Raw genomic sequence first — 26,782 nt, 5'->3', positions numbered from 1 at the left:
CTCAGATGCTTATGATGGGGGGTGTCGGATGCGTATACTGGGCGGGCCGGGGGGGGGGGGGTGAACCTTTGACCTTCTGATTGCCAGATGTCCTTGGCAAAATATGAAATAGGACTTAAGTAGCTTAGATAATGTCACTTGTTTCCATAACATGTGTTTTTAACTTTGCGGGGATCAGATGTAGTGACCCAATTTATTGGCATATTTTGTGCACTTGTAAAGTTGTAAAGATAGAATACAAGTCGTTTACAAGAGTAAATGACTTGGCCGAGGTGGACTGGGTTTTGCAGTCCTCTCTACAGAACACAGATAACAGACATGGATTCCTTTCCCACAAGATCTGGATCTTATTACAGGCAGAACCCGAGAACCTGAGATTATAATGAGAAACTGCAGGCTCTTCTGTTGAGCTGTCTGCTCCAACCAAACTACAACGAAACAATAATAAATAATAAACATATCTTTTGTCATAATTTAATAACCAAATGGAGGTCTTTACATACAAATGTTCATCTCTCTGTCTCTGCCTCTGTGTGTGTGTGTGTGTGTGTGTGTGTGTGTGTGTGTGTGTGTGTGTGTGTGTGTGTGTGTGTGTGTGTGTGTGTGTGTGTGTGTGTGTGTGTGTGTGTGTGTGTGTGTGTGTGTGTGTGTGTGTGTGTGTGTGTGTGTGTGTGTGTGTGTGTGTCTCACTCACTCACTCACTCACTCACTCTCCACTTAAAGAGCTGCGTATAGAATCCCTCAGATGTTATCGTTAATCCAGGGCTTCCTGCTGGCTCAACCAGTTAAAGTATGGGTCACATGACCACACCATTCCGAGTTTGATTTCCAGTGCAAAATGAGGGCCAGTTTAACCACTAATTTTTATATTTATATTATATATTTTTTAAGTTAGTCCAATGAGAGACTGTATTTTGGATTGATTAATTGATCAATACTGAATACTTGAATACTTTATTAACATGTTTGATAATGGTACAGTGAGTAGAATAAAAAAAAGGCTATGTTAAAGGAGTAGTTCACCCAAAAGATTAATTATTTTCTAACAATTGCACACCCCATGAAGCCTTGAATTCATGGATTTGTTTTTGTTTTTGTCGCATTCCTGAGACAATAATTTGATAACCGGCGGAAAGATGCTAATGTCTCTGGTAGGAGACACAAAGTAGACTCTTTGTGTCTCCTACCGGAAATACACCCGGTTATCAAATTATTGTCTCAGGAATGCGATAAAAACAAAAACATCTCCATGAATTCAATGCTTCATGGGGTGTGCAATTGATAGAAAATAAGTAATTTTGTGGGTAAACTACTCCTTTAAAAGGTTGTTTCCATTGTGATCCTTTGAACTCAATTCATTAAAAAGGCATATAATACATACAATACTTTACATATCATAAACAACACCAATAGATCCAGAGAAGAAAAGAAAAGGATGGAAGGGGAGGGTTAGGGGAAGCCACCAGGGTACGGTTCTATTGATTGATTGATTGATTGATTGATTGAATACTTTAAGCAGTTTGCAAAAAAAAAGCACAGGAAAGTTCAATACAAGGTCTGTTAAGAGGATTTTAAACCCAAGAAAGCCTATGGCTTGTTTCCATTGGGGTCCTTTGTACTCAATTCATCTAAACATTTAATGACAGACAAATATACAATACTATGCGAAAAAAAAAATCAGTTTTGAATTGCAGCCACCTGTAAGTGCTCTTTTAGACTAAAGTGACTGAAGTGACTCAAGGCTTTTTATGTCTTTTGACAGGGGCAGTCCACATTTTGCTGGCTGTGCAGCAGAATGCATTGTTTGTGTCGAATTTGCGGGGAACGAGGTCATGGGATCTCCCTCTGGTGTTTCTCTCACTCTAGTGGGTTAGACAGGTACATGGGCACTGTTCCTTTGAGTATCTTAACCCATTAAGACCGGGAACGCATATGTGTAACCACTTTAACCGTTATCTTATACTTTGGCTATTCAAAAATAGCAGATCTACAAGCTCATAGCGCAGCACCGAGTGCCGCGCGATGAGTTTGTAGATCTGCTATTTTTGAAAAAGCGTGAAATTTTTCGTACATTTGTAGAATCCCCAGAAGCAAAGATTTAAGTTACAAATGTTCGCTTCAAACAATAAATATACAAAGATTTGCACAAATGTTCATGATTTAAAAAAGAAAAAGCAGATCTACAAGCTCATGCCAGAGATGTCCACGAGTCTCTGAGCTCGAGTCCGAGTCAAGTCTCAAGTCTTTGAGGCTCGAGTCGAGTCAAGTCTCAAGTCTTTGAGGGTTGAGTCGAGTCGAGTCCGAGTCAAGTATCGGGTCTTTGAGGCTCGAGTCGAGTCGAGTCTCAAGTCTTTGAGGCTCGAGTCGAGTCGAGTCTCAAGTCTTTGAGGGTTGAGTCGAGTCGAGTCCGAGTCAAGTCTTTGAGGGTCGAGTCCGAGTCAAGTCTCGAGTCTTTTTAAAGTCTTTTAAAAAAAAAAAAAAATGGGGGGGGGGGGGGGGGGGGGGGCATAGATGTTAAAGTATAGACAGGTCATAATAAATCACATTAGATTCACAGATTAGAGATTTTATGTATTTTCCCCACAATTTATTTTCATTCAAATGAAATGTGATTGAACTTGCACTAATAATGACTTTAGTTGATTTTTCACTCTTTAAAATATAGTATTTCTTAATTATTAATAATTACAGCTTGTAGATTGGCTATTTTCATGATTTTTAATTGTTTTTAAATAATAATAAAAAAGGAACATACAAGATTTCCACCCGACAGCGATAATATATAGCCAATATGGTTCTGTATCAGTATATGAGTCAGTTTTTGCAGATTTCATTCTAATTGGCTACTATGCCTGCATATGAATTTCATGGGCCTGGGTAGGTCACCCTGGCTTGGCGGAGATATGCCCTGTTGCGCACACTCTACTCCGCACAGCAGTCCAACAGCAGAGCAGGTGAAAGCAATTCACTTAAACGAGGGCTGTGTTGCGCACCAAAAAACTGTCTAAATGTGGATCCCCAGTTCAAATATGATTCTTTTGGGGCCTGAAAAGGTTTGAGAACCACAGCTTTTATGCAGTGAACATTACATGAGCGTAGCGTTTACCGTGGTGAAGTGTTGAATATTCACCCAGCTGGGTTTAACGAAATGAAAATCCGATGTTTCCTAAACGTGCTGTCACAGATGATTCGACCATCTTATAAAAAATGTAAGCATATGCCAAGATAACTGAGGTTATATAGCTGATTCTGAGCTAAACATATTTGTTTAATTTCGAAGTTTTTATATTTAAACTTTATGATGAAAGGCCGCGGCGGCCACACACATAGCAGCTGTTGCGCTCGCCTCTCCATGTTTAGGTTAATGAGCAGCATGAAACAGCTTGACTGAATCCGGCTCCGCGCAGCGCGCACTGGAGCGGAGGTTTCTTTGCGGGGGGGGGACAGGGGAGTGGAAGTTTTTTGGGCATTTCATTCATTTATTTGTCCAAAAAATAAACATAAAATAAAGATTGTCCACGAGTCTTTGAGGCTCGAGTCGAGTCAAGTCTCAAGTCTTTGAGGCTCGAGTCGAGTCAAGTCTCAAGTCTTTGAGGGGCGAGTCAGAGTCGAGTCGAGAGTCTCGTTTTTGGCCACTCGAGTGCGACTCGAGTCCGAGTCCCTAACTCGAGTCCCCATCTCTGGCTCATGCCACGCTATAAGCTTGTAGATCTGCTATTTTTGAATAGCCAAAGTATAAGATAATGGTTAAAGTGGTTACAATCTAAAATGACAGATGCTTTCCCGGTCTTAAAGGGTTAAAGACGAGGCCCATAGTGAGCGGTCCGCATGGAGTACTTGTTATCGTTCCGTCCTACCTCTGGAATTTGTCTGCAAAGTTGCCCTTTAATGTTCCTTGGCCTCGATCTGTCACCTCTCTCTACCTTCTGTTTGTTTGTTTGTTTGTTTCTCTCTCTCTCTCTCTCTCTCTCTCTCTCTCTCTCTCTCTCTCTCTCTCTCTCTCTCTCTCTCTCTCTCTCTCTCTCCCCCTCTCTCTCTCTCTCGCCATCTCTCCTCATCTGTCTTCTCCTCTGTGGTGTTGTCAGGCGGGTGGGTTATGGTTCATGTGTGAAACATCCACAGCTGTTGTCAGGGCCGCTGGCAGCAGCAGAGCACAGCGCTGCCAGGGTCTGCTTTGCATTTCCAGCAGGCTTAAAACCGGACGCACGCTTTACCAGCGCTGGACCAAGTACTCCGATCTACCACAGTGTACAAGTACTCTGTTCCAAATAAGAGTCCTGTTTTTTTTTTTTATATGACTTACTAAAAGTACCACAAGTATTATTGATGCATTAATGTGTTCATCACTTTAATGTCATTGTTGAAGCTAATTCTGGTCATCTGTGTAGTCATTTCACACCACTGATCAATGAAGTCTCATTGTTCCAGGGTCCCTGGAACAACATATTTTGAGATGGCCAAATACATCCATTTTGGTCCTTGATATGAAAAAAGTTTGAGAACCACTGATATTATAGCAACATATTTTTTTTTCAAAAAACTGTTTAGAAGACATTTGTAGAATCCCCAGAAGCAAAGATTTGAGTTAAAATGTTTGTAAAATATGTATTATATCTTTTTTTTTTTCAATAGCAGATCTACAAGCTCGTAGTGCGGCTGCGCTATGAGCTTGTATATCTGCTATTTTTGAATAGCCAAAGAAATCTAAAATGACTCAGATGCGTTCCCGCGGTCTTATTGGATTAATAATCTGAAACCTCAAAGTAAATTGTCACTGTCGGGTGGTGCAGCACCCTTGGCGCTTCAAGCTGGAAGCAGTTCAACCTTTGGAAAGGTATACCGCCGGTCATTTGATCCTCCTGATTGTATGTGACAACCCGGTAACTTACCACCCGACGTTTGAATCATTAGTACCACCACGAGTCCATGTTTACCGTAGTTTCAGCTAAGCTATTTGTGCTATAACGCAGATGACAGGACGTTTGAGCAGTGAGCACCAACATAGTTGATGGGTTTGAACAGTGCTGGCATCACGCTGTGTGCGAGCGCTGTGGACATGATATCCAAAACACTCCTCAGCTCAAAAGGAATAAATGCAGCATTTCCCCCTGAAATTTAGTGAAGTAAAAGTGTAAAGCACTGTAGAAAATCATTAAAGAAAATGGTAATACTCACGTTAAGGTAAAACACTAGAAACTAATAATGGTAGCACTCAAGAAAAACTTTTTTTTACATGGGATATTTACTCGCATCACGACCCATAAAAACACTGTTGCAACCCAAAATGGGTCACGAGCCTTTGTTTGGGAAACAGTGTTACATTGTGCGCCTGGCATAGCTGTGGATCAGTGTAGCATTGGAAGGAATCTCCTTGATGTAATGCACTGAGTTGTGGCCCATGTTTTGTTAGGGCTTTTCATAAATATATCTCCTTCATGGGTAAGTGGTGCTCAGTGAATCGCTTTGCAAGACTAATATTGACCTTGACTTTGCCAACTGACACATTCAGGGGACTATCTGATAAAGTACATGCACACACACACACACACACACACACACACACACACACACACACACACACACACACACACACACACACACACACACACACACACACACACGGCCCATGACAGTGGGTCCTACTGTGCTAGCTGTTAGCTTAGCTCCCTGGCTGGCTCATAACCATGCCTCAATGACATCTACATACAAACTCTCTCTCACTCGCTCTACCTCTTTCCATCACCCTTTCCATCTCTCTCTCTCTCTCTCGGCTATTTGAGAATAGCCAACCTACATGCTCAAAATGTGTTGCAATGTGACACGATTTTTGTTTTAATATATTTTGGAAACGATGGGGTCCGCGGCCTAATGCACATTGATTTGGGGGTCCTGGACATAAAATTGGTAGAAAAACACTGCCTTAGTATTATTCAAATCAATATGTTTGTTGCTGTGGATTTTGAACAACTGAAGAATAAAAGATAACATGACAATAAATCTCTCTCTCTCTCTCTCTCTCTCTCTCTCTCTCTCTCTCTCTCTCTCTCTCTCTCTCTCTCTCTCAGAGGACCCCAGTCTAATCACCGTCAGGCCCATGAGCGCCACATCTGCTCCTCGTTCGACCATCTCCAGGATCCCAGGTGTCATCCAGCGCCCGTCCAAACCAAAGCCAGAGCCTCCCCCCCGGAGGTCTCCAGGCGGTAGCCTGGCCCGCACCAGTCCCAACAACATCAGGCCTTACACTCCAGGAATCACCCCGGCCTCGCCCCAAACCACGGCTAACAATCCAAAGATTCAAGGAATCGCGCTACGCCCGTCTCAATCCGGGATCGACGACTTGAGGAAGACCCCGGGAAGCGCGCCGAACCACGCCGACACTCCCAAAAAAGACCCAGGAATTACACCAGACCCGTCCCGGTCTAAGACCTCAGATAGTTTGGTGAAGGGTCCGGGTATTATCCCAGATCAGGTCAAACCCGGTCAGTTCGCAGCGGGTGAGAAGGCTTCTGCCAAGACCTCTGATGTCAGCCAGCAAACAGGGACTGGGAAAACACGTTCTGGTGAGTTTACATACTGCACAGTGAAACCCTCAGTGCTCAGTCTAATCTGAGCAGTGGTGTAAAGTAACTAAGTACATGTATTCAAGTAGTGTACTTAATTATGAGGTATTTTTACTTTACTGGAGTATTTCCAATTTTCAGTATTTTTACTTCTACTCCACTACATCTCAGTGGCAAATATTGTACTTTTACTCCACTACAATTATTTGAAAACTTTGTTTGTTTTTTTACTTTGTAGATTTAGATTATTATTACAAAACCACTTCAGCCCTATGTATATTTTGGCCATTTGAAAATAGACGATCTACAGTACAAGCTCACAATGCGTCGCGATGCGACGCATTGTGGGTCAGTTTGGGTCAGTTTGGGTCAGTTTGTCCATTTGCAGTACTCTCAGAGTTAACAAATAATTAACCCAGCTGATTTCACTCAAGGAGGCCCGTGGCCCAATTATCTTTTATTAAGGCCCCCCCCCCACCCTACCTAAAATGCTCTCACCCTACCCAGAATGGGTAAGAAAACACAAAACTCAAGTTGTAAGGCTGCTTCAGTAATAAGCACCATTGGTGGGGCTGGCCCAAGGCTAGTACCACACCAATGGGGATTTTACATGGTAGATTGGGGTTCCGGTATACTTTGATTTAACATCCAGCACTGTGACATCATTATGTGGTGTTTGTGATGTCACCAGGTTCCGTGGCGTCCGTTGCGGCGAACGTGTCATCGACTTGCGCCAGCCGGCCGTGTTTCCCCGGGGTGCAGTGCATCAACCGCAGACCGCCGCACGTCGGATACGTCTGTGGTCGCTGCCCGCCCGGGCTCCACGGCAACGGACGCACCTGTACCAAGACCGCCAAAACAGGTGAGCTTTTTAAATTTGATTTGAGGTCTCTTTAGCCGATTATTATTATTGCATTATTATCTGTTTTCTACCGCTTATTCGGGGCCGGGTCGCAGGGGCAACAGTTCCAGCAGAGAGTTCCAGACTTCCCTTTCCCCGGGCGACATTAGCTACTTCATCCTGGGGGATCCTGAGGCGTTCCAAGGCCAGTGTGGACTGTGGAGATATAATCCCCCCATCTGGTCCCCGGTCTGCCCCTAGGGCCTGATGCCAGTGGGACGTCCCCAAAGGTCCTCCCTAGGGGAACACCGAGGTGGCATAATGTATATGCTTGACGTCAATGGCAGTCAACGGTTGAATTTGAATTGATGGAATTTCCCGTCAATGGCAGGGAATGTGCTAATTAAAATGTTTTTCTATTTCATTCTTCAGAATGGAATGATGTAATAAGTTGTTTTGCATTAGTGTTCTCTCTCTCTGACCATCAGAAAACGTTACATTGGCAACTCGATTAAATGTATTTCAGAAAAGGCACAATGTAATTAATATTGATAATGTGTTTTTTGTGTGTGCAACTCACAGTTGGGCGGTTTCAGAACTGTCTAGACATTTTAAGAAGATGAATTCGTTTCACGTCGAGGCTTTTGTTTTGACTGATTGGTTTTGTCTTGTTTTTGTTGGGTGTGATGTGCTGTGATTACTGTGAGTAAATCCCAGTGGGTGGCCTGACAAACTGTGTACTGTAAATCACTTTGAATTCTGTACAGAGTAGAGACTGCGACTGCATGCAACAATACCAACATCTGTTTGTTTGTCATTGCCTCAACGCACACAGTTCCAAACACTGAAACCCATACTTTGTTGTACTTGCAATACGGAAAATTATAGATAAATTATTATCAATTATTTCCCCAAACTGACCCAGATTTTCCAAAATGTAACAATTTTGTAACAATTTTCAAAAATTTAACAATTTTGTAACAATTGTGACATGTACTGAGCTTGTATATTGGCTATTTACCTTTATTTTGTTATTATTTCTTCAACCCTGTCACAATAGGGGGGGTACAGCCAAAGGCTATGACTATTTTAGGGTCCTATCTTGGCATGGAAAGGTTTAGGGAACCCCATGCACTAGTGTTCATGTGGTTAATAGATGATTACACAACATGGCTTGTCATGGGGGGGTTGTGAGATCAAGTTTGTCAATAGAGCAGTAGCCTCGGAAACCCAGGCTTTTTTTTTTGTTACAAAAGAAAAAAAGCCTGGGGGAGCGATGCAAGAACGATTAGTGAGGGAAATATGTAACAAAAAAAGGCTCAGTTGTTCACTTCCGGCAGAAAGTGTGAAAATTTGCATATGGCATGTTTGAAGTATGCCGATTTCAAATTTTGCCGGATCCAAGCACTTTTCCCATGGGATCTGGTCGTAAAATGAGAATTAAAGATGGCCGCCAACGTTTTTGGTTCAATTAGGTTTTGTATTCCAATCTTTGACACCTCATCACTTTTGAATGTGAAACAAGTTTGTTTTGATGAAATCCAAATTGTAATGCAGCAATACTTTGACATTTTAGTTTCTGTAGATTAATTTAGCAGATTACTTTTTTTTATTTTATGGCAAATTTGATTGAAACCAGTGTTACTCCAAAGTGCTTCATCTGAGCCTCATGATGTTGGTGTCTCTACCTATGTTTTCAGGGGTATTCTTTCACATGAGATCATATTACTGGGTTCACACTTATTTAATATTTTTGTAGCAACAGTGAACTCATTCTTCAAAAATAGCATATTAGATGGTTGACAGTGCATGTAACGGACCTTCAGGAACTTCCAAATGATTCCCCAGATACCCATCGTGAATTTGTCAAGGGGAACTTTGTCATTGCACAAGTTCTCTGCTTTGGCACACGATCAGATGCATGAACAGCAGAACGCTATTGTGAAAGGTGATGGCGGAATTGTTGTAATTACTGAGAACTAGACCATACCCGGTGAAGGTTATTGCACGTCCTGTAGCGCGGTCCCCCCGCGGGTCCCCCCGCGGCACCCCCCGCGGTCACCCCTCCCCACGGGCAACCCCCCACACACCCCCCCGTCGCGGAACCCCCCGGGTCCCGTCGCAAACACACACACACACACACACGCATGCGACGCATGCGCAGTTCCGTACTGTACTGTACTGTACGTACTGTACGGTACGGTACGGTACGGTACGGTACGGTACGGTACTGTACTGTACTGTACTGTACTGTACTGTACGTACTGTACTGTACTGTACGGTCTGTACGGTACTGTACGGTACTGTACGGTACTGTACTGTACGGTCTGTACTGTACTGTACTCTACTGTACTGTACTGTACTCTACCGTACTGTACGTACTGTACTGTACTGTACCGTACCGTACCGTACGTACCGTAGACGTTCCTTGCAACACCGGTGCTTGTTTCTCGCACATGATTTGGCAACGCGCAAAACGAAAGCGAAACCTAACTGCAGCATGCAAACCGAAAGCGAAACCTAACTGCCAGACCACAGACCACGACCCAAGACAGACAGAGACCACAGACCACGACCCAAGACAGAGGTTACTCAAATTATAGGAAGATGAGGGGGCTCTTCGCCGGTGGTTGGTGGCTGGTCCCGAAATAGCCAGGATCCTAAATGAGTTTGAAGACCAGTTTCAGGGACGGAGGAAAACTGATGTCCGCCACCACGAGCAATCCAGAAAGCCTTTGCATCAGATCTCAATAATGCAATCAGTACGTTCGAAAAGCTGGGGAATCGATTCTCAGAAGACAGTAACGACTTGTATGTGCTTGACACCAAAGTCATCATGCCTGATGAAGTGGTAGCCACAGTGCGATCTGTGGAGGACATTGGCAAAACACAATTTGATGGATTTGTAGAGAAGCGAATCAAGGATCCTTCTATCAATTTCTATGATAACATTGCAAAGAACAATCTACCTCTGGGGGTACTCTGAAGAAAGTGAACGAGGCACGCAAGCAGCTATTTGCTCATGGAAATCGCAAAGTGGAAAATATTCCACCCACAAAGGAGGCACTTCGTCAACATGTGAAGAGAGCAGTATTTCAAGCTTGTCACATCTGGGGACAGTCCCAAATTGCCAACCCAGAGATTCCTTCACCTGTAGATTGGGGATGGGTGAAAAGTTAGGACGATGGCTGGTGTCCATTTTGGACGGTGATGGCAGAGGTGGCGTCAAAAGGGTGTCGAGAGCTGATCAAATGCATGTGTAAAAAACGGTGTGCTGGAAAATGCAAATGTTTTGCGGCTAATCTACCATGCACAGAACTGTGTTTCTGTTCAGGACAATGCTTCCAAGAAGAACAGAGTAGGACAGATTAAATAAACAAGTTAATGAGAAATAAATGTATTGTCCCACAAGTGGAAAAGCTCTACGTCCTCCCGGTGGGGGCTCCTCACTGGCAGGTGAGTCAGTAGAATACAACAGCAGTGACAACACACTGTGTGTGGGGAGGAATCAATTGGCATAATGATATATATAACAATTCGATAAAAGGGTGTACCAAACTTTTCTCAGTTGATTCTTATGTGTTTTTTCCCGTAGAATCCATTTCTGCCATGTACATTTTTGTATTGTGCATAATTAATTAGATAATTAGCATATTTGCAGCAAATATGCTAATTATCTAATTAATAAGTCAGACGCTTTGGTCTGACTTCTTGGATCCGGCAATTTTTGAATTCAGCGCCCAAAAATACCCCTAGGTGCAAAATTTCACACTTTCTGCCGGAAGTGAACAACTTTTTCACATATTTCTCCCACTAGATGGTCTTGGACCTTGTTATCTCCTAACCAATCAGAGTGCAGAGGGGCGTCGCTCTAAATTTGGTGACGTCAGCGTGCTCCGTGCACAGGCCGAGGGGGGGAGGGGAGGGGAGGCGGGGACATAGATTGGTGAAGCAATAGGAAGCCACGCACAAATCCAGGCGGCTGTGTTTGGGTCCGCCCTTCAAGACCATGGATTGAGCTCGTAGCCTCAGGCTAATAGAGCAGTGGTGTAAAAAGTACTCCAACGTTTTACTTAAGTAAAAGTATCAATACTGCAATGTAGAAGTACTCTGTTACAAGTAAATGTCCGGAATAAAAAATGTACTTGAGTAAAAGTACAAAAGTATTGGTATCAAAATGTACTTAAAGTACCAGAAGTAAAAATACTAAAATGTTTGAAAATAGCAGAATAGTAGATCGGCTATTTTCAAATAGCCTAGGTATAAAATAGGGCTAAAGTGGTTAATGTAAATAATCTGCAAAGTAACTAGTAACTAAAGTTTTCAAATAATTGTAGACAGTGGAGTAAAAGTACAATATTTGCCTCTGAGATGTAGTGGAGTAGAAGTAAAAGTATTGGAAATTGGAAATACTCAAGTAGTCCAAATACCTCAAAATGTTACTCAAGTACAGTACTTTAAGTAAATGTACTTAGTTACTTTACACCACTGCAATAGAGCAGACAATGCCAAGTTCTCAATCGTTTTATTTATTTATTTGAAAGACCCCCATAGCTCTGAGAGTGTAGCAAATACGGGTCCATTTGGTTCCATTTGTACACTCTCAGAGTTAAAAGACCTGTAAAGGGTCCATTTTGGAACGCCCTCGAAGAAACATGAGGGTGCCCGGCCGCCTCGGACCCCACTTAGAGAACCACAGGCATAAACGGTTGTCTTTCCAATTGCCTTTATACTCTCTGGCTGACCGCGTGACAGTGATGTGTCTTTTATTGTGATGACAAGTTCAGATCGGAGGTCATGCTAGCCTCCAACCAGACAGACGTGTGTAAAACAATGCCGGGTTTCTTTCTGCTCTCTGATCATTTCTGTGTCTGTTTGTTTGGAGAGCTGCGCGCACGCAGAACCGCGCTGGCACGGGATCAAATCCTCTCGCTGCTTCATCTCCTGTCTCTCCTACAGTCTCTCTCTCAGCTTTCCTCCCCTCTGACTGTCTGTCTGTCTGTCTGTCTGTCTGTCTGTCTCTTATTATTAAGTCACAAACATCAGACGATTCATAATAATTATAAGTTCCATGCACTTTTTAAAGCAGCTTTGGAAAATGCTACCCACACCCACATACAGTAACATTTAGTTGTAATGTAGAGTAGATAAAGCTAAACTACAAACAACTTTGCAAACATTTTGAAAGATGCTGCACACAAAAGAAAAAGGCTTATTTTAAGTTGATCTAGTAACTGTTTTCATAACCAACAACATGTAAGTTGACTGGAACAACATTGAATATTGAGTCATCCAGTTTCAATTAGAGTTAACCACTTAAACCCTATATCTGTACTCAGTTGACCGGGGTCCCCCAGGGCTACGTACTAGATCCCGTAGTATTTCCCTCTTCGCCAAATGTTTTTGCCGAAATTAGCAGATGCACAAACTCTTGTGAAACATTTTAACAACACAAATCTTGCATGGGGGTCCATGCCATATACATATCGTCAGTGTCCGGGACGAACCAGCTAACTCCATTTTCAGCTTTTTTTTTTTTTTTCATAAATCAACGCTATTGAACACCCTTTACGTCTGTGTAAAAAATCAAAAAATTTGAACCAATGAAAAGTATTAAAAAGCGCCTCTGACGAAAACTCCCAACTCCATTGGATCCTCAAACTGTCCGTCAAAAACAAACAACTCCCCCCTCTCCTCTCCAGTGCTGCTTTTTCACAGTATGAGTAGAGCGCGCTGCGCAGTGAACGAGGAGGATCACGTTACAAACTCCCCGTAGTCTGTTAAAACTATGCAGTGTACCTGTTTATCAAACTTAGCACTGACGCTAATGTTATGAAAACAAGTAATTACATTTCTAAAATCTATGAAGTGTTTAATGAGGAGAGCAATGTGACAAGAAGAAAGGCGTTCATAGCATTTCTGTCGCGCTGAAACCTCTCCCTCAGCAGCGAGTGGAGCTATTGTTGTTTGGACAACAACTCCATTTCAGCTTGATTTCTGCTCGTCTGAAACTACTAACTCCACTTGCGCTGGGTAAAGTGTTGATTTACCCACGATTTGGGTAAAGTGTTGATAATATAATGACACATGCAAGTATCTGACAATATATAAAGTCACTATACCAACTTTGATGAGGCAGTATTGATTTGTTTAAAAAATATAAGGTTTTCTTCATTTCCTGAAAAACTTATATTTTGTTTTCTCGTTTCCTGAACAATGAGCGTTTTGGAGTTAGCGGTTTCAGGCTGGACAGCAGAGATATACATGTTGGGGTCCTTGGCATAGAAAAACTCTGAGCCTCACAAATTCACACTTCCTCATGATGTGTGTGGAAGTGGAGTGGAGCTTGAGGGAGTTCCCATCCGGATGGCTGACGCGCCTCAGATCTGGTTTCAGTCCAGCTGTGTGTTGTCACCAGTGTTTACACTGCTGTTCAGCTGCGGTTCAGACTGTTCTGGTTCAGCTCTGTTTCCCCCCTCTCTGGTCTCTCTCATCCTGTATGACATACAGGGTATGTATTGTACTGTACACCTAGCTATTCGCTAACCTGTGGCCCGCAAGGGTTTTATTGGGAGTGGACCCCCAAATCATTGGCAAAACACAAACATTTTAAAGATGTCACAAAATGTATTTTTTTACTTGCTCCGAACCTCTGGAACGGAGGTGTGTTGGACCTCAACCAATCACAGTCTATAACTCCTTTTACATAAAAGTACACAAAATAAGATTTAGTTTAAATGTGTTTGGTATCTACCAGGCCTGGAGTTTTGTCATTTTAGGGGCAAAGCTTTGGTGTTGTCCATTTTTTGATGGCACAAATGCCAGGGCAGGAAGGCCATCAAATAGAAAGATTTTAGTCCATTGAAATAATTAATTGAATTTAAGGGTTAAGGATTAATATGTAGACTATCTGCAGTGAAATACATAAAGTATGGTATTTACAATCTGATCCATGCTCAGCCCTGCACCAATCAAAGTCGGTGGATTGGTTTAAAAATGGGGACTCAGGGGAGTTAAGAATTCAGAATCTCAACAAAAGACACTGGAAAGAAAGAGATACTGGTGTCTACATATTGACAAGAAAGAGACCGAGGACAAAGTGGTACAGTCAGCTGGGGCCACTGTGGCCTCAGGGCATGCCTTTTTTTTTTTAGGGGCACAAGGCCAAACTGAGGGCCAACGACGGCCATGGCCTTTGTGGCCTCCCTGAAATTCCTGCCCTAGTATCTACAGTATTGTTAGGTGATATTCTCTAAATAAATAGGCCTTTAAACAAAGGGAAAGGGGAGGCCTGCTTATTCCCAAGGGGGAATGATGTTCTAATGAGCGCTCAGAGGGGGAGCAGTTAGGGATTAAGTGCCTTGCTCATGGACACCTCGACACAGCCAGGGCCGGTAATCGAACCTGGGACCTTGTATTTCCCAGTAATATAAAACAAAATGCCATGCAAGTTGTTTTCTTTTAACCCAATGAAACCTGGAGAGCATCTGTGTCATTTTAGATTTTAGCTATATATATATATATATATATATATATATATATATATATATATATATATATATATATATATATATATATATATATATATATATATATATATATACCAACATTAGTTTTTTCAGAAAACTCTTAGGATTCAGAACAGTGGTTTAGAACAGTAGTTCTAAAAAAATAGCAGATATACAAGCTCACAGAGAGTCACTTCGTGCCGCGCTACAAGCTTGTACATCTGCTATTTTTGAAAATTTTAGAAAAATCTTGGAAGTATTTGAAAAATTGTGAATCATTTTGAATATATATATTATAATTTTTTAAGCGAACATTTTTTTACTCCAATATTTGCTTCTGGGGGGTCCCTGGAACAAAATATTTTGTCGGCCAAATACATATCATTTTGGGGGTCCTTGACATGAAAAAAGTTTGAGAACCACTGATTATAGCAACTTTAGTTTTTTTTTTTTAACTGTAGACATTTGTAGAATCCCCAGAAGCAAGGATTTGAGTAAAACATTTTCGCTTAAAAAATAATAATATATGCATTCAAAGATGTGCAAAAATGTTCAAGATTTTTCAAAAATAGCAGATCTACAAGCTCATAGCGCATGAGCTTGTAGATCTGCTATTTTTGAATAGCCAAAGAAATCTTAAAAATGACAGAGATGCGTTCCCGGATTGAACGGGTTAAAACTGTACCACGCTGGTTAGATTTCCTAACAGGCAGAACAGTAACACACTCATCTGCATTAGTTCTTAGGAGCGGCGCGCCTCAGGGCTGCTGCTGCTGCTGCCTCACTCAGCTCTCTCCTCTATTGTACGCTCTGTTTACACACACGGCCGTGTTGCCAAATAATGACAGCAGCATCCTACAATGTGCACATGACACCACAGTGACCGGACTCAACAGTGATGAGAGGGCCAGCCGGAGGGAGATGGATGATCTGACCATATGGTGCCATGATAACAACAACCTCTCTCTCTCTGCATGTCCAGAAGATGCAATAAATCGTCCCTGTCAGGCGGAAAGCTTGTATGTCCAAAACGGTTATTTTTCAGGAATTGGGGGGGAAAAAATAACCTGTGTTTAGTTACAATACTTTTCATTGGTTCAATTTTCATAAAAACTCACAGACACACTTCACCACTTTCACTCTAGACATCTTCAAAAATACACCTTAGATCAGTTTATATCAATCCCAGGTGCGTTATTTGGTATCTGGTATCTGTAGCTAAACCAGGTAAGGGGAGTGCTTTGATTTAATTTCAAACCCCCGGGGCGCTGCAGGGCTTCTAAGCAGTGCCCGCGCGCAGAGGACCATAGTAGGCCTGACCTCGACTAAGTCGACTAGTCGACTGGTTAGTCGCGGGGGGTCCGAGTCGACTAAGTGTCTCTTAGTCGACTCTAGTCAAAAAAAAATTTTTTTTTTTAAGGGCCAAAAATGTTTTAAATTGTTTTTTGGCCAAGTCTACACCTGCAACCACACGTAACTTCCACTTTATTCTTCTTATTCCTCGTCTTTGTGTTGGTATTGTTTGTGTTGGAGCGCCTCAGTGCGGCTGCAGAGTTCATGTGCAACCTCTTCCAGAGAGAGATAGAGACACTAGAAACTCTGCTGGAGACAAAACAAACTGTGTAGACTTGGCCCTTTGAAATAAAATGTATTTTGGCCCAAAAAAAAAATATATATATATATATATTTTTTTTACATTTTTTTTTATTAGTCGACTGCCAGTCGACTATTGGCAATTAGTCGCCAATTAGAGTCGACTAAACAAATCCTTAGTCGGGGACAGGCCTAGACCATAGACATATTAGACGCCTCCTCCGACTCTGGGACGTCTGTATCGCGGACGCCATATTAGTAGGCCGTGTTGTGACCCACCAAAAAGTGCCTAGAAAATTAATTTCGTTCCCACGACTTGGGTCTACTTTTTCAATGCATTTTTGCATAGACAATACCCTTGTGGACTTTGGGTTAAAATACCTCCGCACAAAATCCTGCAGTATTTTTTCACAAGCCAGAAATGTATATAAAAGTGAATAACCAAAAAACGAAAATCTTGTGCTGCTGTTTTTGCTTGTAAAATGTGTTATATTGTTTTTGGCAACAAAAAATCTTTCTCAAATGTCATAAATATATGTACCTAACACCTGAAACAAGTATTGGTGCCTTAGTATACTCATATTTGAATTTAGATCACGAAATGTAGCAAAGTTAAAGAAAACGCTTTTACTGAAGTGATTGGAACCCAGCACAAGGGAACATACACATTTAGCTAAAAGCTTATGTTTTATACATAATAAATGTCCCAACCTACTGTGTAATGAAAGCTAGAAAAAGAAGCAGCACACCTTGGCCCAAAATGGCTGAAAATCAATCAAAATGCTACCATGACCCCCTAAATTCGAAGAATACCATAAATGGACAAGACTAAAATAAATGCACTAAAGGTCAGAATTATTACAACATAATGGTATAAAACATTTATTAAAGTAGCACAGTGTGTTACAGCATCTGTCATATGTACATCAACTCCGCCCCCCCCCTCCAAAAACACACAAAATATGAGAATACCAAAACAAATGCATCACAATAAAACAATTTCACTTCGGCGCAACAAAAAGTAATTTTTTTGGCAGTGCAAGTCATTCTTTTGGCAGTGCAAGTACATTTAAGGCTATGCTGTGAAAAAAAAAAAATACAGCCATTTTAAAGTAATTTTTGGAACATGTATGCATTACATTTAAATGGGTTAAAATGACAGTGTAGCAATTCTTGAACATGTTGTTGAAAATAATAAAAAAAAATAAGGAGCACATTGTGCGTATCTTAATCATCCCTATCACTGTCATCAGAGTCATCATCGGATACAGCTCTTTCTTCTGTTTCCTTTGAAACATTTTCACAGTTCTGGCACCGACACAAATCCGTACAAGGTAGTCTTGCAGACTTACAGGAACATCTTTCAGTTACACATTTGCTAGTCTTGCAACTACAGTGGACTACCTGCAACACGCTATCAGGGGCAGGATTTGTAGTCATCCATGTCACTGTTAACTCCCCATCCTCAATGTGCCATCCATTGCCAATGGGTGAAGGGGCACACATTATACCAGTCAGACAATGTCTCATTACTGCTGCTTGGTAGTTTGCCCTTCTGCAGTGTTGGTACAGGGCGTCACTTGTTGGGGGAATGGACAGTTCTGGCAAAGCTGACGATGCCATGCAGAATGATTTGTATCTTGCATCGTTTACGTTTTTGGCCGATGACTGGCCATACAGGTGGCACACATATTTGCTAAGTGTGTTAAAGGTAGACTGGTCAAGATTGAAACTGCTGCCCAGATGTGTGAACCCAGTCAGGTATTCTTCTTTCAGACAAGCAAGAGAAAATGTCTTCCTTTTGCCCTTGCCATGAAAGGCGCTGGTCGAGTCACAACCTGAGAAGGTATGGATACCAATGAGTGCTGAACAAACACTGGTGCCAAGAGCTGCTGACACCTTAGCCACATCAATGATCCTCGTTCTGTTGCCTACACCTGTGAAAAAATACAAGCTACACTGTAAATCTCTCTGCAGACTTACAGCAATCACTGCCACGTCAGTATCAGGGCTTTTGATGACTACAGTTTGATGTCCTTGTGCAGCATGCTGTGCGTGTAAAAACACCCGAGTGTCACATTCCTCATGATCACATGTCAGTTCTTGAACAGCACTGATAGTTTGTGAACCGTCTTTAACAGTAACACAGTGACACAGTTCTCCATGTGCTATGTACAAGCTTAAGTCTGTGCCCAAAATGGTGAGGTCAGCATCTCGCCAAGCAACATAGAGGAATTCTGCCAGTGCTGCTTTGTTAGTTCCATCTGATAGAAACTTTTTCCATTGTGTAGGTGCCTTCTGATCCCGTCCATAGATTTGCACCTGTTGCGTACCGCCCCCAGCTCTACGTGACCGCTCTAGGTTTTTTATACTAATTTTGGGATACTGGTCAATGACAAAGTCTAACCGTGTACACTTGTGCTTCAGAGCCAGCTTGACCACATACTGTAGCAAGTTGTCAGCAAACTCTCCAAAGGTAGCTGGTTTTGAATGAATGGCTTGAATGACTGCCATGCCATCAAAGAGAATAGCTCCATGTGACGGAACTCCTTGAACTAAGCAGTCTCCACCTTTGTTCTCCAATAGAGTCATCAGGGCTGATTTGTCTGTTTTAGCTAGTGACCCATCAGTACTGGCTAAAGGATAGGAAACGGTTCCCAAGGAGTATGACAGAATTTCCCTCAGGTCTATCTTTCTACTTTGACCAATAATGAGTAGTCTGGAGAACAGTTTCTTGTCGGCTCGCAGAATCACATCTTTGCCTGCTGCAGATTTCTTCTTTGTCTTTGCCTGGTCGCTGAATGTCTTCAGTTTTTGTGCCTTGATGGGGGCGAATATGTCAACGGATTTTGATAACAGTCTTTGGTCCATAAAATCTTTGACAGCTTTTTCCCCCTTTTCATGTGCTGCAAGCAAATCCTTCTGGATTTCTTCAGCTGCTACCGTCCCTGAGCTAAGACAAACAATGCCATCTTGGTGTATGTCAAATGGGTTCAGCATGGAATCTAAGGTGGAACTTATTCTGGTCACAGCCTTTTCATCGGCCTGAATCCGTGTGCGGTCTAGATCTTTTCGTCTCCGTGTTTCAGGAGATTTACCAGCCATTGACTCACATTGTCTAGCTATGGCAGCTCTTTCATGTTGTGACAATATCCAGCGAGACACTGCATCCCGATTCTGTGTTATCCCTATCCAGCCACCCTTTGTCTTGGAATCTCTGTTGCATGTTTGCTCAATAGCCTGGTCACAAGCAATTGATGCAAATCCATGGGCACTTTGACGTTGGACTGTCCACTGGCCTTTTACACTGAGGTCTTTGTGACAAGAAGGATGTGTGAGAGGCAAATTGACCATTTCCAGCCAGTATGGAGGTAAATACCTAGCATAGTTCACACGATCATAAGCAAAAAACCATGCCATCATCAAGCGCACTGTTGATAGGTGAAGCTGCCAGTCTGATTCACGTGTTGCTCTCAAAAACAGAAGGAGTATTTGCACCATGTCAATGTATGAACTCCAGAAGGCAAACGTTGGGTTTTCTGCACTACTCTTTTCCACAAAGACTGCATACTTTGAACACATTTTGTCAAATTTCTCGTTTGCACTCAAAACATCCATTGTTCTGTCTGGGAATGCATCTTTGATCTCTCTGATGACATCCATGCAATCATCTCTCTCCTCTGGTGTCACAGAGTCTAGAAATGTGCTAAATCTGGCACGTTGCAGACTCTCATACATAAGTTTGTGTGCCCTCATGCTGCGGTTGTATTGATGACCACTGATGACACCATTGATGGATCCTTGGGCAACAACTTCTGACTCAATGAGAATGTCTTGCAGTCCTGCATCACCAAACCTTTTTCCTAAAATGCCTAGGAAGGACATGCATGTATGAAACTCACCTAGTCTAATCACTACACGCTTTGTCAGGTCAGCATCTTTCCAGCGGATTTGCTGAGCTTTGGCATATATAGCTTGGTCAAAAACTAACACTACATGGTCCAGCTCTAGCTGATCAGCAACTTCAACACTTCGCTTCAGAATAGTGTTAACTGTTGACATCTCTGTCGGTGAAGCCTCAATGACCGGAAGATAATACAGAGCTGACTTTTGCAGAGTCGCATCACTTTGAAGCATTGTATGGAAACCTGTCCAGCTTGGGATTGTGCATGCTTCAGCATCTGTGTACTTCACTAAAACATATGCTAGTTCAGTTTTGGCAGCAGACACAGTGTTCAACTTGTATGTTTCCGTCTGCAATAGAACACTTTCATGGTGAAACAAGTTCTGTGGCCCGTGTCTTTTAGACTGTTGGTAGTGTTCTATAGGGAAGCTAGGAGGTGCTTTGAATGAGTAAACTGCCTTCTTTAGTGGCTGTCTGTCTGTTTTTGACACAGTTTCTGTGACAGAACTTTGCAGCATAATGCCATTAGTATGGTGAGTAGTTCCACGACCTGACAGTGTCTCCTCCCCAAAATCAATATTGTCCCACACCAGTATTGTAGGTGCCTTCTTTGAGAAGCCCTTTGGGATTTTGTCTCCGTACTCTACTAGTTGTAGTTCAGCTAGGCTAGTGTCTAAACTGACAACTGTGCTCCATGAAGCACAATGTCCTAATCTACTCAGTAGTGACAGAACATTGGATGAACCTGTTAAATGGCGAACAGTTAGACCAAGGCACAATGACTTTGGTATCTGCTTGCGACCTTTAGAACCAAGATACACAATGTCTTGACAAATGGATAACACTTTTAGGTTCACATCATCAGGAATATCAACATAACAGGCTAGTGTTGGTTCCTCTGTTGCACCTATAATCCAGGCAATTAGATTGTATAGTTCAACTGGCACAACAGATTTGGCTTCAGACACATTGAAATCCTCTGCTGTGGGAGGCCACGGGCATGTCATACCAGGAGAGTCACATAGAAGCCTCTTCAAAAGCAATCCTGCACTATACAGTGTCCTTGTGTTCTCCTCAGTTGTATGTCCAGGTGTTGTACTAGCCATGTGTTCACTGTCACTTTCAGCTTGGCTTACCTCAGTGGACTGTGACTCGGTTGTTGTTTCTGTACCTGATGGCTGAGGTAGCCTATCTATCAGTTTATCTGCTGCCAAAGTCTCAACATAAACCAGTTCTGTGACGTTGCGCTTGGCAGGTTTGTGAAAAACAAGCTGGGGGAAATCACAGGTCAACCTCCTCTTCAATTTGTCCTGCCTGCAACATAAAAACACAAGTATACAAATGAACCAATTTTGTTTAAACATACTCTCATAGCCTTTTTTGTTGGATAAATAAATAAAAATGAAACTTTTCAGCATGAAGATTTTGGTTTTGTTACCAAGAATGTCAAACACACACATGGTATTTCAGTCACTGTACCTGTAGTCTGAAGCATCACGATCCTCATGCTCCTTCACAGTGTTGACAAACATCGTTCGCAGCTGGTTCATCTTCAGCACGTCCTGGTTCACTATAAGCCTCTGTCGGATGACCCTCTCACAGAAGATCTTGTAGCTGTCAGTAAAGGATGGTTCTTTTCTGAACACACACACACACACACACACACACACACACACACACACACACACACACACACACACACACACACACACACACACACACACACACACACACACACACACACACACACACACACACACACACACACACAGAGTTGTGCTGTCAAGATTGTATCTAAAGACAGACAAAATGCAGACTATATGTTGTTGGTCAATGCCTTACTTTAAAAATGTGCTATGTGAGCAAATTGATAATGCAATGTAATAACTCACACTTCGTCTGTGGTTGCAGTACTTGTTGCTGTAGACCTCGTCAAGAACCTGCAGTAGTCTTTGTAACAGATCCTGTGGTAACGCACCTCAAGGGCCACACAGTCTTTGTCCTTAATATGCCGAAGGATGGTAAAGTCTTCCTTCAGCTCAGCAGCCTTCATCAACCGGCCTTTAAACAAAAAAGTACACGTTAATGATCTCTGTGTGTGTGTGTGTGTGTGTGTGTGTGTGTGTGTGTTGAGGGGGGGGGGGGGGGGGGCTGTAAATAACACAGTGAGGAAATAAATGTAAATGTGTCTTTTACAGATTTGTATTGCCATCATTACAAAAGACTATGTGTGGTGTTAATGTATGTATGTATTATATTTTTTTCCATGGGAAGGTAAATACATGTTAGTACTGCTAAAACATCTCCCCTGCAGAGCAGAGCCATAAAACTAAAGGGCCACTGACTGCTGGCAGCTGTGACCTGCCGACCTGAACCCCTTGCATTCCAGCCTTATCAGCAGCTATTGTTTTAGTAGGTCCTGCTCTTAGCTCTCACAAGCTATAGCAACAGACTAATCAATGCTAAGCAGTATAATATAACAGTGGTTTTCATCCCCTTACATATCAAGGTCCATTATTTATTCAGCATTTGAGCCACGGACCACCATTTGATGAGATTTAGACTGTCAGACCCACAATAATTAGAATATTTTGTTATTGTTGGATGACATTTTGTCCACAATTATATGCTGTATTGATGTTGGTACCAATAGGAGAGATAACAGGCAGACGATCAAAATAACAAACCTTCAACATTCTCTAATTGTCTATACTTCTTGTACATTAAGTAATGCAGATTTTTAACAGTAAATTTACTCTTGAAAAACCTATAACATTTTACACTGTCACGGGTTAAAGATCTATAAGGATGCATTTGGTTACCAACTCTCCATCATTTAGCTGGGGACCACCTGGAATCCCTTCAAGGACCACTGGTGGTCCCCGGACCACTGGTTGAGAACCACTGTAATATCATAATATAAATTTGCTTCATCACAAGACCTCAGCCTTTTTTGCAGAGGTGTAAAGTAACTAATTACATTTACTTAAGTACTGTAATTCAGTACACTTTTAAAGGTACTTTTACTTTACTGGAGTATTTCCAATCTTCAGTACTTTTGCTTCACTCCACAACATCTCAGAGTCAATTATTGTCCTTTTTGCTTCACTACACGTATTTTTAAAAAAAATGCTAGTTGGATTAAAATTACAAAACATACATTAAACACTTTAGCACTATTTAAACTTTGGCCATTTGAAAATAGCCGATCTACAAGCTCACAACGTTGTGAGCTTGTCGATCTGCAATTTTCTAAATATTTGTATACATTTTATACCTTTGAAACCTGTGAAATGGGACATTCTGCTTATTGAGTACTTTCTACTTTTGGTACGTTAAGTACATTTTCATAGCAATACTCATACTGCATTATTGATACTTTTACTTAGTAACAAGTGTGAGTACTTTTTACACCACTGCTTTTGTCTCTCTATCTGCACATATCCTTCCCAAAAAATACCACTACATGTTACATAGTCAACAGTTCCTGCCCAGTCAGGAATTCACACATAAATGTCAACATCTTTGATCTGAACAAAAGAACCAACACATTTTTTCTTAAACAAAAGGTGTGAATTACTCCCCCCAGCCTTGGACTCAAACACAGCCCATCAAATAAAAGAAGACCTCAGATGTAATAATGATAGGCCTACATATAGTCCCAAAATATATAATGTACCCATATAATCATAAGTGTGTGGGGGGGGGGGGGGGGGCAACGGGACCCCCGTGATTACATCGCGGGGGTCCAAGGACCACCAAGGGGTCCGGAGAGTCCCGCGAAATCATTGTTATCCACGTTATAAACATTAAACAACAGTTCTGCGTGTGTGTGTCTCTTACCTGCAGTCAACGTTTCTGCTTTTGAGAGTTGATCCTTCGTGCGTTTGCCTGCCACAGTGATGTACTTGTCCACTTTTTTACAAATAATGCATAGCGCTGGAAGGACAGGGCCAGCAGAAGCTACGGGCAAACCTGTCCTGGACCTCAGTTTCTTTCGGGGGGTTTCAGATGTGGCTCCGTCGGCGCTGATGCTGCCTGACTGACCCGTGTCTGCATCTGGAACTTCCAAAGTCTGTGTGGCGCATTTTTCAGCCGCTACAAAACGCTTTTTGTCAATAAATCGATTGTAGCACGATAGGTGAAACCCAGCGTCCTCGGGATGCTGGTCAAAAGGCACATCGACACAATGCTTATAAGTTTCTGCAACTTCTTTACTCTCACCCTGCAGAGGAAGCCACCGCTTGATGCTGTTTCTGTAGGTATCCCACCTTATCTGTGTAAAATCCCGGACGACATCTTCCCTCTGGACAGACATAGAATGCATATAGCATCGTTTAGAGTCCTTTTTACGTGATTTTGAATGATATTTTCTTTGTTTTGGTTGCTTTTCCTCGGAGTCCTCGCTGCTCGACGTTAAGGTTGCCATGGCAGTTGTTGTTGCAGGAAATTGTGATGCGGAAGAGGCGACCCCATTGGTTGTAACGGGAATCACGTGCCAAAAACCGCACCACCCCTTTGAAAGTATTACGACGCTGCTAAGAAAATAGTACCGACTTTTAAACACTGATTATAAAAATACTGCGCCGGATCAGATGTCGGTAATTTTTTTTCTTACTTACTACCAATAGATCTTTTTTAAGAAGCAGAGATTATTTAGGGCCACTTGATGGGAACGAAACTGAACGAAAAGGACCTACACAACATGGCCTATAGAGGGGGCACGCTTCCTGACTACTGGCCAATCCCAGCGCGTCTTTTCCGAGACTTGTCAGAATGTAGTTGTATAAAAATACAACGGGATATTTTTAGACAACTAGATTCTGACAAGTCCCGGGAAAGACGCACTGTGATTAGCCAGGAGTCAGGAAGCGTGGCCCCTCTAATATGGCGGCCGCGATACAGGTCGCTCCAATGAACAGCGGCCAATGAGGTATCTAGGTTTCTAACAAAAAAAGTTTAAAAATGGAGATATGTGGTTTCCATCCGACAGCGACAAAATCAGCATTGACTTCAGAAAGAGCCAAGGAAATCACATTCCACATTTCCATCAATGGGCCAACTGTTGGAATCGTTGATAGTTTTGGATCTCTTGTTATACGTTTCAGACACTCCTCACATGGTCTTTCAACACCCAAATGCAATCCTCGAAGAAAAGACAGCGGAGAGTGCACTTTACTGAGGACAGTTTCTCGCGGTTTGGTATGAGTTCCAAAGCTCTTGTACTATTGAGCGTTCTGACAAGGCTGTATCGCGGTGTGGTTTGGCAACCCGACTGCTCAAGACCACAGACTGCTGCTACAAGGCAAAGACAACAGCGAAAATCCTGTATTGGCACAGAATTACCACGTTGCCTCATGACATTTACATCACTCACTGCTAAAGGAAAGCCCAAAACATAGCCTACAAACCACATGTGCCCTAGCATCCCTATTCTGGGCATGTCATAATACAGTAGGTGAACAGTCGGTGAAAACAGGTGATCATTTTGAAAATAGCTTGTAGCTAAAATATCTACAAGCTTACAACCCTACGCGTTGTAAGCTTGTAGATCGGCTGTTTTCGGCAAAGCGATTTTGTGTAGATGAAAAATAGGGAGTAAAGTACAGACCCCCGAGGCACCCTGGTCAATAAAGTGTATAGGGTTGAAGTGGTCAAGGACAGTAGCCATCCCACTCATGTTCTCGCTCCTTCCATTTAAAAACATTGTGGGAGCTGAACAGCTGTATGTATTGTATATTGTGTATATATAATGTACTGGAGCCCGACCAATGACAGATTTTCGGGTCCAAAGCCGATCCCGATTTTGGAAAGTCCTAGATTACACTGATTACAGGTGTTTTTGAACAATATTTTGTATTTAAAAAGTGCATCATTATGTTTTATAAACTTCCATTATACTATAATTTGTTTATATTTTAAAGTGAACTTACATTTATTTCCACCCTAAACCCTATTAAGAAATGTTCAACATGTTTGCCTATAATGGTATGTCCAGATTAGGGACACCAAGTTGAAAGTGGTTAACAATTGGGACAATTTGGCTGTATAATTGCCAATGTTTACTTTATATAGGCCTATATAATAATAATGATAATACAATTTTGTTTTGTTGGTTTTGGGATGGTGTGTCCTCTATGTGTGCAGAGCACACGTATTTCATTGTGTATTATATAATACACATGACTGTACAGTTGAACTGGAGAGTGTTTAACCTGATGTGATGCGAGTCATGCGACCACTTGCCAGTTTCAATATGTTTACTGTCCCTTTGTGTTGTTTGCAGAGCGATGCTGATTCTAAAATTCCCTGTGTGATAATGTTCTAGTTAGTTACAAAGCAGAATCCATAGAGCATTTATCAGTGATACTCCTGG

General features: G+C 42.1%; 2 protein-coding genes across 2 annotated transcripts in view; one reads left to right on the top strand and one right to left on the bottom strand.

Moving 5' to 3' along the window:
• The window catches only part of LOC308080598 (von Willebrand factor D and EGF domain-containing protein), a 96,756-nt gene that overhangs the window by 58,014 nt on the left and 11,960 nt on the right, over window positions 1-26,782 (top strand). Inside the window, exons 23-24 of the mRNA XM_080422492.1 lie at window positions 6,066-6,560; window positions 7,252-7,422. Of these exons, the coding sequence (XP_080278618.1) occupies window positions 6,066-6,560; window positions 7,252-7,422 (666 nt within the window). The remainder of the gene's footprint in view (window positions 1-6,065; window positions 6,561-7,251; window positions 7,423-26,782) is intronic.
• On the bottom strand, window positions 10,193-24,827 carry LOC308080209 (uncharacterized protein; the record flags this gene model as incomplete). The annotated part of the gene is made up of 6 exons (XM_080421985.1): window positions 24,250-24,827; window positions 22,299-22,467; window positions 21,886-22,044; window positions 20,692-21,720; window positions 18,910-19,455; window positions 10,193-10,268 (listed from the first exon to the last, which is right to left on the bottom strand). Exons 1-6 carry the CDS (start codon window positions 24,731-24,733, stop codon window positions 10,193-10,195), a joined length of 2,463 nt encoding a protein of 820 aa, XP_080278111.1. The 5' UTR covers window positions 24,734-24,827.

This window comes from Gymnoscopelus braueri, assembly GCF_963280865.1.
Source record: "Gymnoscopelus braueri genome assembly, chromosome: 24".
NCBI classification, from domain to species: domain Eukaryota; kingdom Metazoa; phylum Chordata; class Actinopteri; order Myctophiformes; family Myctophidae; genus Gymnoscopelus; species Gymnoscopelus braueri.
Note: the sequence above shows the minus strand (reverse complement) of the source record. Positions and strands in the feature narration are given on the sequence as shown.